The sequence below is a fragment of the Toxoplasma gondii genome, chromosome VI (genome assembly GCF_000006565.2).
Source record: "Toxoplasma gondii ME49 chromosome VI, whole genome shotgun sequence".
In the NCBI taxonomy this organism is placed as follows: domain Eukaryota; phylum Apicomplexa; class Conoidasida; order Eucoccidiorida; family Sarcocystidae; genus Toxoplasma; species Toxoplasma gondii.
In genome coordinates this window covers 1723507-1736772 of record NC_031473.1, presented here as the reverse complement: position 1 = coordinate 1736772, position 13266 = coordinate 1723507, and the positions used below count along the sequence as shown (strand labels likewise).

Genomic DNA, 13266 nt, shown 5'->3' with positions numbered 1-13266 from the left:
TCCATAGTGTACCGGCAGCTTTTCAGTACAGAAGAAGCGCACACATGTATACACTTTTATATATAGCTATTCGTATGTACGGATTTCGGCACTTACTTTAGTGTTGACCTTCTAGTGTGCTGTGACCGACCCAAAGAAGGCAAAGCGAATCTTTACTAGCGGGAACGCTTTCGGTGCCACGTTTGTCACACAGTATCCACCTCAGTGGGCGCCGAAGAAGAAGAGCCTCTCGATTCAGCCTCGTTCCCCTCCCTGCTCACCCACAGGTTCTTACGAACAGAGATACACAAAGACAAGGGTAGCTATCTACGTATATATATATATATATACATACATACATATATACATACATACATATCGCCCGTGGTGGACACAGATGGATATGCGTCTACCGCGACACTCTAATTTCTGCGGGTGAACATACAAGCATGAAATGTCTCGATGTTCTCACTACACAGGAGAAGTTTCTTCTCGAGGTTCCGGTATGAAAGACATACCCGACGACTCTGAGAAGGACTTAAATCCATATACACCTGGGAGCGTGCTGAAAAGGGACTCCCCTGCAGCTGTGTAGCAGCTTGCACGCTGAGGCACCCTGCTTTTGACCCTTGAAGCGTCAGTGACTTGAGCGGCACAAAGAATGAACAGATACGCCCAGCATGGTCGCTGCCGGACAAAAATAGCTTTTCCAGGAGTACAACCTGGCCTCTTTTACGATACAGACACTCCTATAGAGCATGCCTGCGCATTTACCTTATATAGAGATAGTCGATTCATTTCACGAGAGTTCCTGGGGAAGAAGTTCCATATTTATATGGATATATGGATATAGAAAGACAGACATAAATGTGTCATTTAGGTATATATAGAGTATTGTATCTATATGCAGTTCCATATTTATATGGATATATGGATACAGAAAGACAGATATAAATGTGTCATTTAGGTATATATAGAGCATTGTATCTATATGCATCAGGTATTCCTACAGCAACCGAAATGCTCTACGGATCGAGTGCGGTTTCTGCTTCTTCACCATGGTAGCCATCCACCGTGTAGTCCGCGTGTGCTTACTAGATACCGCATGACGTATTCCCACCGACAGACGTATAACTCTATTTCCCCTTTGTTCACTTGTTTGAAATATTAAAATACATGTATTTTTCCATGATGAACACGCGGTGGTTGCTCGATGTTTGAGAAGAGTTTCCCAGCTCCGAAACGTCGGGTTTTCCATGCATGTCGCGCACAGTCGAGCACAGCGCTGACACGCTGTCTCTTCTCGCTTTCCGTCTGATGTTTTTTTCCGCGTCTTAATGGGAAAAAAGAACGACCAGATCGCTTAACTCGCCTCACTCAGTTCTCAGATTGAAAGATATAGAGGCACGAACAAAGAGGCAGACAGTCTACGAGCGGCGAGGGGTCACGAGAGAAGAACGAGAGCGACAGCGGCTGTGTACAGAGCAGGCAAGCGCCTGCTTATGGAATCCTTGAGGGAAAAAAGAAAGAGGAAGAAAGAAAAAAATACGCATTTTTGTAGCAGATGTTTGCAAAGAGCAACGCCATCGCTGCTCCCTCTAAGAGACACAAACGGGCGGGGCGGCGATCCTCGACATTTGGGGGTCCTGATACTTTTTCCGGGAGTTTGTGCCAAGGAAAGATGTAAAGGCCTTTGTTTGCATTTGCGGCCGCAGTCTTCCTTTCTATTTGCCCGCTCGTTTTTCTGTCTCTTCGGTCTCGGGGTGTCTCTTTTTTCCATGCGCCTCCGAGTGCTGGTACATGGAGTGTGAATTCTCTCGATCGATCTTCGAGACTCCCCCGCGTTTTTTCCAATTTCCCGGCGAAGTTTCTTGTCCATGCATCCAGTTCTCTTCTGCTCTCGCCCTCTGCTTCCAGCACTCACACCTCCTCCTACGCTTTCTCCGCCGCCTCTGTCCCTTGCTCTTTTTCTCTATCCATTTGTGCCTCACTTTTGCTCTCTCCGCGTTTCTCTCCCTCCTTCGTTTCCGTCTCTCTCTGTCTACGTCTCCTCCACGGTCTCGCGTCGATCTTTGTGCCTCTCTTCGTCCTCATCAACGTATTTCCTTCGTCGTCCGGTGTCTCTGTCTCGCCCCGCTCCCCGGTTCGGCAACCCTACGTTTTCGACCGCGTTTTGTTTGTGCACCTCACTGGCTTCTCGTCTCTCGTCAAGATGTCTGAGGTGTACGTGCACGAGCCGTCGACGCGGGGCAAGGTAGTTTTGCACACTTCGTTGGGGGATTTGGACGTCGAGCTTTGGGCGCGGGAGTGTCCGCTCGCATGCAGGAACTTTGTGCAGCTCTGCCTGGAGGGGTACTACGTGAACACAATTTTCCACCGAGTTGTTAAGGACTTTATCGTCCAGGGAGGCGACCCCACGGGAACAGGTCGCGGCGGCGCCGACACGACGTTCGATGGCAAGCCGTTCGATGTCGAGACGCATCCCCGCCTGAAGTTCCGCTACCGGGGGTTGGTGGGGGTTGCCAACTTGGGTCGTTCGTCGAAGGATGCCGAGAACGACGAGCGAGGCCGGAGCCTGGGGACGAACGGGAACCAGTTCTTCATCACGCTGGCGCGCGCGGACGTCTTGAACAACGCGTACACACTCTTCGGCAAAGTCACTGGACACACTCTGTACAACTTGATGAAGTTCAACGACCTGGAAGTCGGCAAGGAAGACCGGCCCATGACTCCGCCATTCATCAAAAGCGTGGATGTTCTCTGGAACCCCTTTGAAGACCTGGTGCCTCGCAGGTTGCCGGACGCACCGCCGGCGCAGAAGGACGAACGGAAACGTGCACGAGCAGCTGGCGGTCGCACAACCGAAGGTCGAGCCAGATCTCAAGGCAGCGCACTGCGAGAAGAAGAGGCCGAGGCGGCGCGAGCGAAACTGCGAAAAGCCGACAAGAAACTTCTCTCCTTCGGCGATGAGGAAGAGGGGTCCACGCCGGAGACTGGAAAGAAACTCAGCGCCCACGACCTGCTGGACGACCCCCATCTCCTTCGAGATAGCTGGAAGCCGGACAGAGAAGGCGAACGAGAGCGAGCAGAAGACGACGAAGAAGAGCTGGAGTGGCAGGAAGAACAGAAAGCAAGGGAGACCGGTCCCAGTGTGCTGGAGGGGGTTCGCGCGCGCCTCGCTGCTCTGTCCTCTCGCAGTGAACCTCCGACAGGAGACGGACAGCGTCAGAGGAGAGACAGAAGCAGAGGATACGAAGGAAGAGACTCAGCTTGCTCTTCCGACAGCGACAGTGAGGGAGCAGAGAGACGAAAGGCGAAACGGGGGCGACGCAGCGACAGCGACGACGAGAGAAGAACGCACGTCGACGCTCTGCGCCTGCGCACTGGCGTCGGCAGCGCTCTCCAGGGCTCGCATGCAGATCGCAACAAAATGGAAAACAGCGACCTCATGACGGAGGCGGAGAAGCGCAGACAATTCTTTCTTTTGAAGAAGAAAGACAAGGGAGAGCAAAGACGACAAGATACCACCATGCAGAAACTCGAAATGTTCACTGCTCAGGTGAGGAATCCAACGAGAAGAAAAAGAGCACAACAAGAAGAGAGAGAAGCAAAACAACGAAGGAGGTCGGAGAAGCGAAACGGCAAAGGAGAGGAGGAATGGGAGGGAAGAGAGGAGAGCACAAAGGTTGATGCATGTGTGAGCGGTTTGGTGAGGTCGACACATCTCCTTGTTGATCTTGGTTCGCCGGCTTCTTCGTCTTTTCTGTCTGTACTCGGCCATGCTCCCGTCTATCCGTCAGTCGCAAATGCCCTATCGTCTCTTCCTACGGCTAGTCGCATGCCTGTCTGTTCAGCATTTTCTTTATGGAGAGCATATGTGGATGCGTTCGTCTGAGCGTGTCTGTTTCCTTTCTCGTCGACTGCTCCTTCCCAGTCCACACCGTCGCCCGTACCGTCTCTTGGCCGCTATTCCTTATTTTTCTGCGCTGCTCTTCTCCCCCTGTCGTGTGATGTTTTTTTGCCTGACCGCAGAGTGCTTCGCACTCTTGCTTTCCTCTTTCGTCTGTCGCTCCCGCGTTCTCGTTCTTTGTGCCCCGCTTATGCATGCTCTGCCCTTGCCTTCTTGTCTTCTCTCTCTGTTTTGATTTCTTCTTGCCTGTTTCACTCTGACGTGTGTTCCCTATCTCGTTCTTTTCCCTGAAAGCTTCTCCTCTCTGTGTCTCAATTTCTTCTCTCCTTGTCGCTGTGACATTCATCCTGCACCTCTCTCCGGACTTTATCCTCTCTTTTTTGCTTCGTTTTTTTCAGCTGCGCCGGCTCCGAACTTCGGCGGCGCCTGCGAACGGGTTTAGGGAGACAGTCTCGAGGGGCGGCGTGTCTGCGTCTTCGAGGCCCGGTGAAGACAAGAGATCGCAGGCAGAGGCTGGCACTTTGAACGCGTTGCTTCCTGATTTAGACGAGGAAGTGGACGAAAGCGATGGCTCTTGGCTCAACAACGGTGGGCTAAAATTCGCAGTCGACAGTGCCCGAGCCTACGAGCTCGACGAGGCACGAGCTGCTGCCTCTGTAGTCGTCTTCGATCCTCTCAAGGGCATGAGTGACGAAGTGAAGAGGCAACGTGCAGCCAACAGAAGGCGGGAACAAGGCAGAACCAACGAAAATGGCATGCGAGAGGTTCCGAAATGGTGATCAGTACACTAACAATCCGGTGGCGACAGTGCGAGACGTTGCACCCGCAGAAAACACAGAAATGGGCGTTTTTTTCGCGGGAAGAACGAAAAGGAGATGGGGACCGAGTGTGACAAGTAAGGCGAGGCGAGAGAAGTGGACATACAACGCGCGGGTTGTGCGTGAGAACTGCGGGTTTTGAAAGGTTTTGTGGCTCATCGATTCCGTAGGGGTCAAGGGTGGAGTTTCAGATGTTGGGATATCCTCTCGCACAGCTCCGCCGTGAAGCAGAGAAAGTGTGAACCCTATGGGATTTTTGAATTTAAAAGTGCAGTTTGTCCGTTTTTTCTCCCCAGAAAACCCACAGCGAATTGTCTCGACACGTTTCTCACTGTCACACTGTGAGTACAGTGGGGGCAACAACTATACCCACACACCCAAGCACATTTAGATATACATCTTTGCTGATGTTAATGCCCGTATTACGCACGTACGTGCATATATATATATATATATATATATATAATATACGGAAGCGCGTGCGTGCGTGCGCGCTAAGCTCTTTACGGAAGCACTTTTTGATTGATTGGACTCTAAGGAGTCACTCGTTACGAGTGCATTTGATGGTCGCTGCGTCTGTCGGTTCACCTCTTTCGGAAGTGAGCAAAAAGGGAGTCGTAGCTCTGAAAACTACAGAAACGCCGAGTTTCCCCTAACCTGGAAACATCTTTGAACCCGCTGTCCTGCGGCCACAAGGGTCGTTTCCACCTGTCTTCGTCCATAAAGTTTCCTTGCAGATTTACCGGGCTTTTCCGTGTTGTTAATGCATTCTTCTGGGATGAGTGTTCATCGCGACAAGGCTTTGAATGGAGAACCTGATCTTTCGAACCCCACATTCACAGCAGTTCGCCGGTGCAGCGGACTTCTTAAAGGATAGAGTTATGTGCAAGAGAGATGCACTCCGCTCTTTCAAATGAGCAGTTTGGTTTAATGGAACTATCACACCTATATAAATCAATGCCAGTGCCCTCCTTCGTAACACAGTAGAACCGGGACCCGGTTAGTAATCAGTGCAGGGGGCTTGGAGCAGTTCGGCATGCCGGTATCGTTTGACCGGAAAAAAGTCCAGAGATGTACAGTTGATGGAAACGACCAGAGAATCCTGTTTCTGCAAACACAGGAAAAGTCACCCCTCCTAGCAGCATCCTGGTTTGCTCGCTGTCACTGTGCCCACAAAATCAACAAAACAGCCGCTCCCGACAAGTTGACTTCCTGTTTCACATGATAAAAATGGACTGCTAGGTTTAGAGAAGCGACATTTCTCTGCGGAGTAAATACGACGAGTGCCAGTTATTTCCGTTTGAACATTCCCGCTGAGTCCTGTGACCGTTATATAACTCAGAAACAAACGTGGAAATCATTATCCTCAGTGTTCTCATTGACACGGGTGGGACGGACAGCATTTGCGGGAACCAGACAACGCTTTGAAAACGAGAGTTGATCCATACACAGAGTGGACATTTGAATGGTGCCGATCCTTGTATAATTCGTTTGACAGGGTTATCCTGGACATGTAAGGAACGGCTTCCCGCGATTTACGTTTATTTTTCTACCTCGAAGGGTGAAAGGCGACACTTCGTCATCCTCTCAAACTGCTGAGCGTGCAAATGGCGCCAGAAGGGATCCTTCGTTCACGGCGAGCATCCTGTGTTCATATGCAATAGCTTGAGAGTACCTGCGAACATTCCTTCACTACAAACGATAAAAATGGAAGTAGTTATAAACTTCACTACGTTTTTAGGTCACGATTTCCCTGATTCCCTTAATCGAGATATATACCATTCAGTGGAAATGTGAGCCAGGGTTGTGAGTACGATGTGACACGTTCCTAGTTTACAAAAGCAACCTTTTTTCTCAGGAGTACGTACCACGAGTTGGACGAATGGTTTAGACTGTCAAGTTTAGCTCACGGCTTACTTAAAATCAGACTAAAAGAGTGTAACCTGCGAAAGAGCGAAACGCTGTCGGTGCTCAGCGGATCAACACTGTCGACGCACAGAGTGGGCGGGTCTGCAAAAGAGTGCTTGTAAGCGTTATCAGAGCACCCTGGTGGACAGGCACGACGCTCGTGAATGAGTGTCGAAGTTTCGGGTCGTTTGTGAAGTTTGTCAGTGCTACCACGGCGATCAAACCGCGAAAAGAGGCACTGAAGATTCGCCAACTTATCAACTCACAGGCAGCTCCTAGATGAGAAAGGTACGCCCCAAGAAAGGAGGAGAGGGCTGATAAGGAAGACGAGACCCTAAGCATCAACTCCCCGTAAAACCGGAACACAAACAACACAGAAGCGACCACGTTGGCCCTGCATGACGCCAGTTTCTTTGAGAAAAAAGGGAACCCCTAAGAGTATTTCCGAACATGTACAAAGTTCTGGAATAGATGAAAAGCGAGGACACTCGCCGAGAGGGCAGCCGCCGGATGCTTCCACGGAAGCCCTCGGGAGACGAACGCGAAAAAACGAGAGCAGCGACATGGTCCGTCTGACTATAGACACGTCACCCTCTCGCCTCGCTAAACGAGTCCCATGCAATGAGGAGAAAGGCTGGAGACAGTCTCCTAAACGCTTCAGCGTTTAATCAAGCATGGTTCCTCTTTCAACAGTGCCGGGCATTGCTTTTCTGCTTACAAGCTTCCACGCATACGCGTATAGTTGTATATGTATACTGTACATGTATACTCAAAAAAGTCCTTGTACACTGACACCACGACCAAGAGAGTCGCAAGTGTTGAAGACACGCAGGCTAACCACGCACTTACACAGAATTGAATCTACATAGTGGCAAATAGTCACTTATAGGTTTTGTGCAACAGTTTGCCTTATGCATGGAAGTGATCTTCGCGTGTACATCGGTACTCTGCAACACCCTAACATCATCTCAAAACGCAGGTTTCTACCCACGAACGCATGCACAACCGATATGTATACATATGTGCACGGAGGCACAGCTCATCTCTCAGACACCAGTCAGTATATACACACACGGGTGGGTATGGACGCCTCTTTCTCTACGCGTCTGTGAAGAGGCCGTTTCTTATTCCCAGACCTTCATTTCCCCACGCCAAAGGCTTTTCGGAGCATTGTCCTTTTTCGGTATCGGCCTGTTTGTCTTTCTTCTCTTACCGATTTCATCAGAAAAGCCTGAAGGAAGTTTCCCTCGGTCCCCCTCGCACCTCCCCATCCTTCCCAAGCGCAGCGACACTTTCTCCCAGCATCGCACGATGCAGCAAGACCCCGTGTTACACCGAAAGAATTCACATCATTTAACGGAGTCGCCTTCTCCTATCTCTGCTTCCATCTTGTTCCTGCCTTTTTCCCTCTCCTTGAACTCTACCAATCTGTATCCGTGTCTCCCTTTTCCTGAAGACCCCGTCCCCCCCTCGCACTGGCTATCGTTTTCTTCCGATGTTTCACAGCTGCTCATTTTCTTGGACGCATAGATTTCTTCATGAAAGTCCAAAACAGCAGGACTGGCGGTTTAGATTTCCTCGTCGAATTCCGTCGCGAGTTTTCTGAATTTCGCCTCGTCTGCTTGTCTCAGGATCTCGTTGCCTAGGCCAGCCAGCCCGCCGAGAATGGCGCCTATAGGATAGCAGAGATGCTGTTCGCGCAAGAGGGCAAGACGGACGTGGTACTGGACCTCGTCTTCGACGTCGAGGACACCAAAAATGAAGCCGAACAAGCCACCCATGAGCAAAGCGGTGAACAGCACGAGATTGACTTGTTCCTTGGACTCCACAAGGGGCTTGGCGACGGAAGACTGGAAAAAGCCCAGGAGGTAGTTTACCATGTCGACGAGGGAGAAGGTGAGGGCAAAGGCGACAGCGATCCCAAGAAGCGTGTAGAGGGGCACTTTGACAACAGGGTGAAGGCCGACAAACCAGTTCTTCTTCAGAACGAAGCAGAGAATTCCAGAGGCGATAATCAAGGCTGCAAAGAATTGGAGCTGCATCTTGCGGGGCTGGTCGCCTTCCCCGCCACCCACCGAGACGTCCGCAGCCATTTTGCTAGTCACCTGGATGCGCCAGAGAATGACGCTGCCGACGGTGACAAAGAGCAGGCCAAAATAAAAGGAGAAGAATGAGGACATCGAGATCTCGACCAGCGTGCAGTTCACAATTAGGGAGGCGATGATGCCTAGAGCAATACCCACGCACGCCGACACGGTGCCTTTGCAGACGAGCTCGCGAGTCACGTCCACTTTCCTGACCGAACTCATTAAGCTCCCCAACACGGTGCCTGAAATCAGGGAAGATCCGAAAGAGCTCGACGGACCAAAGGCTCCGCCGTTGCTCCCGTACACTCCAGGCCCTTCGGATCCTGTGCCTGCGAATCCGCCTGCCAAACCATTCATTGTTTGAGCGGAAAAATCAGAAAGGGGGTAACACGTAGGAGAACACAGCAAAGACAAGGTTCAGCAGGGAGGCAGTGCACTTGCTGACAACGAGTAACCAATTCGACGCCTGTGACACAATTCACCTGACAGATTTTGTCACGGCGGACACTGGACATGCCGTGTTTAGGCGAGCGGGTCCCGAAGCATACGCGGGGGGGCTGCCACTGGCAGTTTCAAGCGTTCGGACCTCCGAGAGACAAGTAAATCCCAAGGGGAAACTGGAGAGAAACGTGCGAACGGGAAAGCACATGAAAAAACTAATACGGAAGAACAGGCAATGGACCAGCAGGTGAACGTAAAAAAAGACGGGAAAGTGTGGTAGACCGGCACGGGGCATGCCCGGACAGCGGACACGCCAATAGTTGAGGAACCGACGAAACGACACAGTACAGAGATAGGGAACATAGAAACTGCACAGAAAAAGAAACCTGTGCACCGAAACGAAATTTTCGTCAGTGCCAATGGTGAAGCACAGGCAGCGGGTGTTTCAGCTGAACCCCCAGTTGGGGAAAAAGACACGTGAGCGCGCAGACCTGAAAAGGATGCGAGATCATTTCCAGCCAAAAAATTACATCCCAGTTGCTCTTGCAGAGAGGAAGGAGAGCGGATAACGTAATGCGCTTCCTTTCTGCATCCATTACATTTTCGCGGCAGAAACCGAATCACCTTACCGCTGCCGTCTGCCCGGTCACGTAAGCCTCGGCAGCTGCAGCTCGCGAGGAGCAATTGAATCAACGCGCCTAATACACGAGCATGCAGATTCTCGCGAAGAGCTCGCTGCTCGCCGTGGCACCACCAGAAGGCGGTGACCGGGAGAACAGCAAGTAGCGTGTGGTCTCGATCACGTACAAGTTTGTTTGCAACGGTGGCTTGGCTTTTGGGAAGGCCCCACTCGCATCCACAAACGAAGACGGCTAGAGGCTGTCTAACAGGGAGGGAAAGCGAAGGGGGGTTCTTCCCATGGTTCTTTTTCCCATTATGTTGTTTCCTCCGGTGTGTTCCGATGGCCTTCTGATTTGAGTAAGAAGGGAGGGTGACCTTAGGGGGCTGTTGGAGACGCCTCTCATCTGCGGGAGGCGATTGCGTGTTTTGGGGGAAACAGTGCGAGAGACGAACTCAAAAGGCCATTGGAGCGGTCTCCGATTAGAGAAAAGTGAATGTGTAGAAAAGAACTGTTGAGAATTGCGTGCCCGAGGACGCAGAAGTTGCCTGCCACACCTGCGAGAAGATGTGCAACACCCGTGCATCACTGCATCTTTGTGGTAACGTCAGCGACCGTTTCGCCCTACAGGATGAATGACCAGCATTACGACTTCCAGAGAGTGCCCGAGATACTGTCGACGCCCTAGGCGTCAGCTCTTCCTTTCGTTCTCCAATACCTGTATCTCAACACTGTCCCGCTCGTTCTGGATCGGTCAGCAGACCACCAGCAGCTTACTTGCAGCGCATGTCTGAACAATTTGTTCAAAGGTTCCGCTCGCTTTTGCTCAACCAGCGACGAAAACTCGTCATCGGAAGGGGAGTGGGGTTCGTCAAGCTGTGCTGTAGCAGGCTACTTGTCTTTTGGAACCGAATATATACATTCGGCGCCTTCGCGACGCGAAGCCCACCGGAAAAGAGTGTTGGATCAAGGCACGATACTGGCAAGATACTGATAGGGCTTTCGAGCAGTTAATCGGAAACTGGCACCTCGCCTGGGCCTGGGTTCATAATCATAAAGGGGACGGAATGTCTCAAGCTAACGTTCAGAAGAACATCAAACAGAGCGCAAGTACTTTCACAGAAGCTGTGTACTCTGCTGAGTCAGTACGGTGGAGACTTCTGTCTGCACTGGTGGCCTCTCGCTGACAACTGGTACGTTGTGTTTTTTGTCCGACAATCGCATCAACGCACCTGGTGTATTCGGGATTGATTGCAGGGTTCGCGCTTTGGTCTTTTTACAAACAAGACCTGTTCAATGTAAGCCCTTCCCGACTCCGTTTTTCGTCGTGCATTTTCGAGAAAGGAATGCATTCATTTGAGGTATGAAGCATAACAAGGTGAGTGCGATGACTAGCTTAAAGCAACAGCCCACCTACCTATCCATGAATACAAGAAGAAACAAGCTGATCAAAGTTTGAACGCCTGAAGAGGCTAAACAAAGCAGTCGACGAAACGATATGTGAAGGAGCACCGACTGCTGTCAGTTCAGCTACCTAACGATATATGCCACGGGAGAAGTAACCGCAACAGCAGATGTGGGGGCATTTGAGTAGACATTCTTCTAATGGATCTATCATCAGCAAATAAGGCTTATTCTTCGCTGCTCATTCGGAGTGCCTGCCACCGCCAGTCAGGTCGTCCATCCGGACCCGACACCTTTGCACTTGTGAAAGTCCCCGAAAAGACGTACACGCCTGTGTCGCGTCAGAAGGACAGCGCGGCGTCGATTCAGCGTCTGCCGTGTGTGCTCACAATGCGGAACACAAGGAAGCTCGGGACGCACACCAGCGAGTGAGGATTTCTCAAGCGATGTTTGGTGTGTTTGCACATTCAGAGTAGGTGTAGATCAAGACGGGAAATGCTCTCACATGGGGTCGTGGTATGCGTGATAACGCAGAATCACGTTGCTCGCAGGTCCCCACCAAGTGCAGTGTCTCCCCCCCTCGTAGTCAGCGACTTGCCGCCTCCACTTCAACTACCGCCACCTTCAAAATTTCCTTCAAACCATGCGCATGTATGGCTTTCCTTGGATGCCCCCACTCTGACGCGCTCTTCAGTTCTGCCAGGAAACATCAGCGGGAAAAGGGCAAAATAAATATAGTGTGGAACGCCATCAGCATCGCATCGACTGTATCGAGCGAGCAAGCTGCCCACCAGTGTTCAAGAAGCGTCTCCGACTAACAAGGACTACGAATAAATCTTCCAGTAATGACGAAAACCACAGGCAGTGCGTCGGGACCGTGTCCGCGGGACGCCTTGATTCGTGTCACTAGGTGTCCCCGCGTTGAGTAATATAGTGCTCTGTGTAGCATGCGTGTCCTCCGTCTTATTGGCCAGTCAGTCATTACAATCTCCCGGGAACTCGGGTTGTTCCGACGCCTCAGGTCGTGGGCATCTGAAGGGAATTCGCCTTCCGCGCAAAAATAGCGACAGGCTAGAAGGAAACGAAGGACCTCTTGGAGGATGTCCTAGCGACGGCGTTCCCAGTGACGAGCCACCAGAAAGGCCTAACGGTGTTGCACCGCCAAGCGGGAGCTCTACCGCCGGCGAAGTGGCACCCAAAAGCATTTCCTTCATTGGTTGCGATGTTTGCGGCCGCGCACCCGGGGGACTAGCAGATGCAGGGACAGCCGTCGCGCCCGCTAGCGTCCTCTCCTCGCGCCCTCCCGAACCCTGATCGTCTGACGAAGTGGCGGTCGTGGAGCTCTCAGACCTGCTTGAGCTCTCAGAACTGCGGGAGCTATGCGGGCTGCCGAGTGATCTGCCGCCAGGAGGTGTGCTAATTCCGATCTGTGGTCCTGCTGGTATTGTTGGCTGCAGTCCCCTCAGCAGAGCAAGACGAACAGCGGTAAGGGCCGATGTTGAGGAGCTATCTTCACCTGCGGCACAAGCGTAGGATCTCTGGATTCTCTCATCGGTCTCCCACAGCACGACATGTTGCTGAACTGGGGCGCCTACTGCGCTCACTCCGACGCAACCAGGACCACCTCAAACAGCGGTTTGTCACATCGCAACCTCTGGCCATGACCCAACAAAGACCCCGTCAGCATCATGCATGCACGACAACAACGCAGTACCCTACGCACATTGTATGCTCGTCTATCCAGTTCCGCACACAAGGATGAGGGATGAACAGCAACAACCTCGACAAAAACTAGATTCATGCAAGTCCGTCGACTTCTGCGGCTCCCATGAGCAGTCGGCCTACCGTCGTCAATCCGAGTCGACTGCCATATACCGCTTGAAAACGGATGTTTCTCTCCCTTGACTTTTGAACCTCCCCTCTCATGTGCCGAAGCAGTCACTTGACGGGAAGAAAACCTCCGTGTCTGCAGCTCCGTTCCACTCGACTGATGCCGAGAACCGTGTGGTACCTCACCCCGCCTACCTTGAGGAGAGCTTCTTTCCAGCCGCGGTACAGCCTGACGTTTTGTGGGACAAGGGGGAGAAGCATCGGACCTCC

At 51.8% G+C, this 13266-nt stretch overlaps 2 protein-coding genes across 2 annotated transcripts; one reads left to right on the top strand and one right to left on the bottom strand.

Moving 5' to 3' along the window:
- The first annotated feature begins 1175 nt into the window (after positions 1-1175).
- On the top strand, positions 1176-5371 carry TGME49_241830 (peptidyl-prolyl cis-trans isomerase). Its single transcript, XM_002366692.2, has 2 exons — positions 1176-3538; positions 4288-5371. Exons 1-2 carry the CDS (start codon positions 2192-2194, stop codon positions 4666-4668), a joined length of 1728 nt encoding a protein of 575 aa, XP_002366733.1. The 5' UTR covers positions 1176-2191; the 3' UTR covers positions 4669-5371.
- Positions 5187-13236, bottom strand: TGME49_241820 (membrane protein, putative). Its single transcript, XM_018780628.1, has 2 exons — positions 13192-13236; positions 5187-12682 (listed from the first exon to the last, which is right to left on the bottom strand). The coding sequence occupies exon 2, from the start codon at positions 9057-9059 to the stop codon at positions 8184-8186; it is 876 nt and encodes a 291-aa protein (XP_018637589.1). The 5' UTR covers positions 9060-12682; positions 13192-13236; the 3' UTR covers positions 5187-8183.
- Between the last annotated feature and the right edge of the window lie 30 nt (positions 13237-13266).

Bases quoted from the DNA above. Each gene is read 5' to 3' on its own strand.
- TGME49_241820 (XM_018780628.1), bottom strand. From the start codon at position 9,059: ATGAATGGTTTGGCAGGCGGATTCGCAGGCACAGGATCCGAAGGGCCT.
- TGME49_241830 (XM_002366692.2), top strand. From the start codon at position 2,192: ATGTCTGAGGTGTACGTGCACGAGCCGTCGACGCGGGGCAAGGTAGTT. The intron at 3,539-4,287 runs GTGAGGAATCCA...CGTTTTTTTCAG, and splicing joins TCGAAATGTTCACTGCTCAG to CTGCGCCGGCTCCGAACTTC.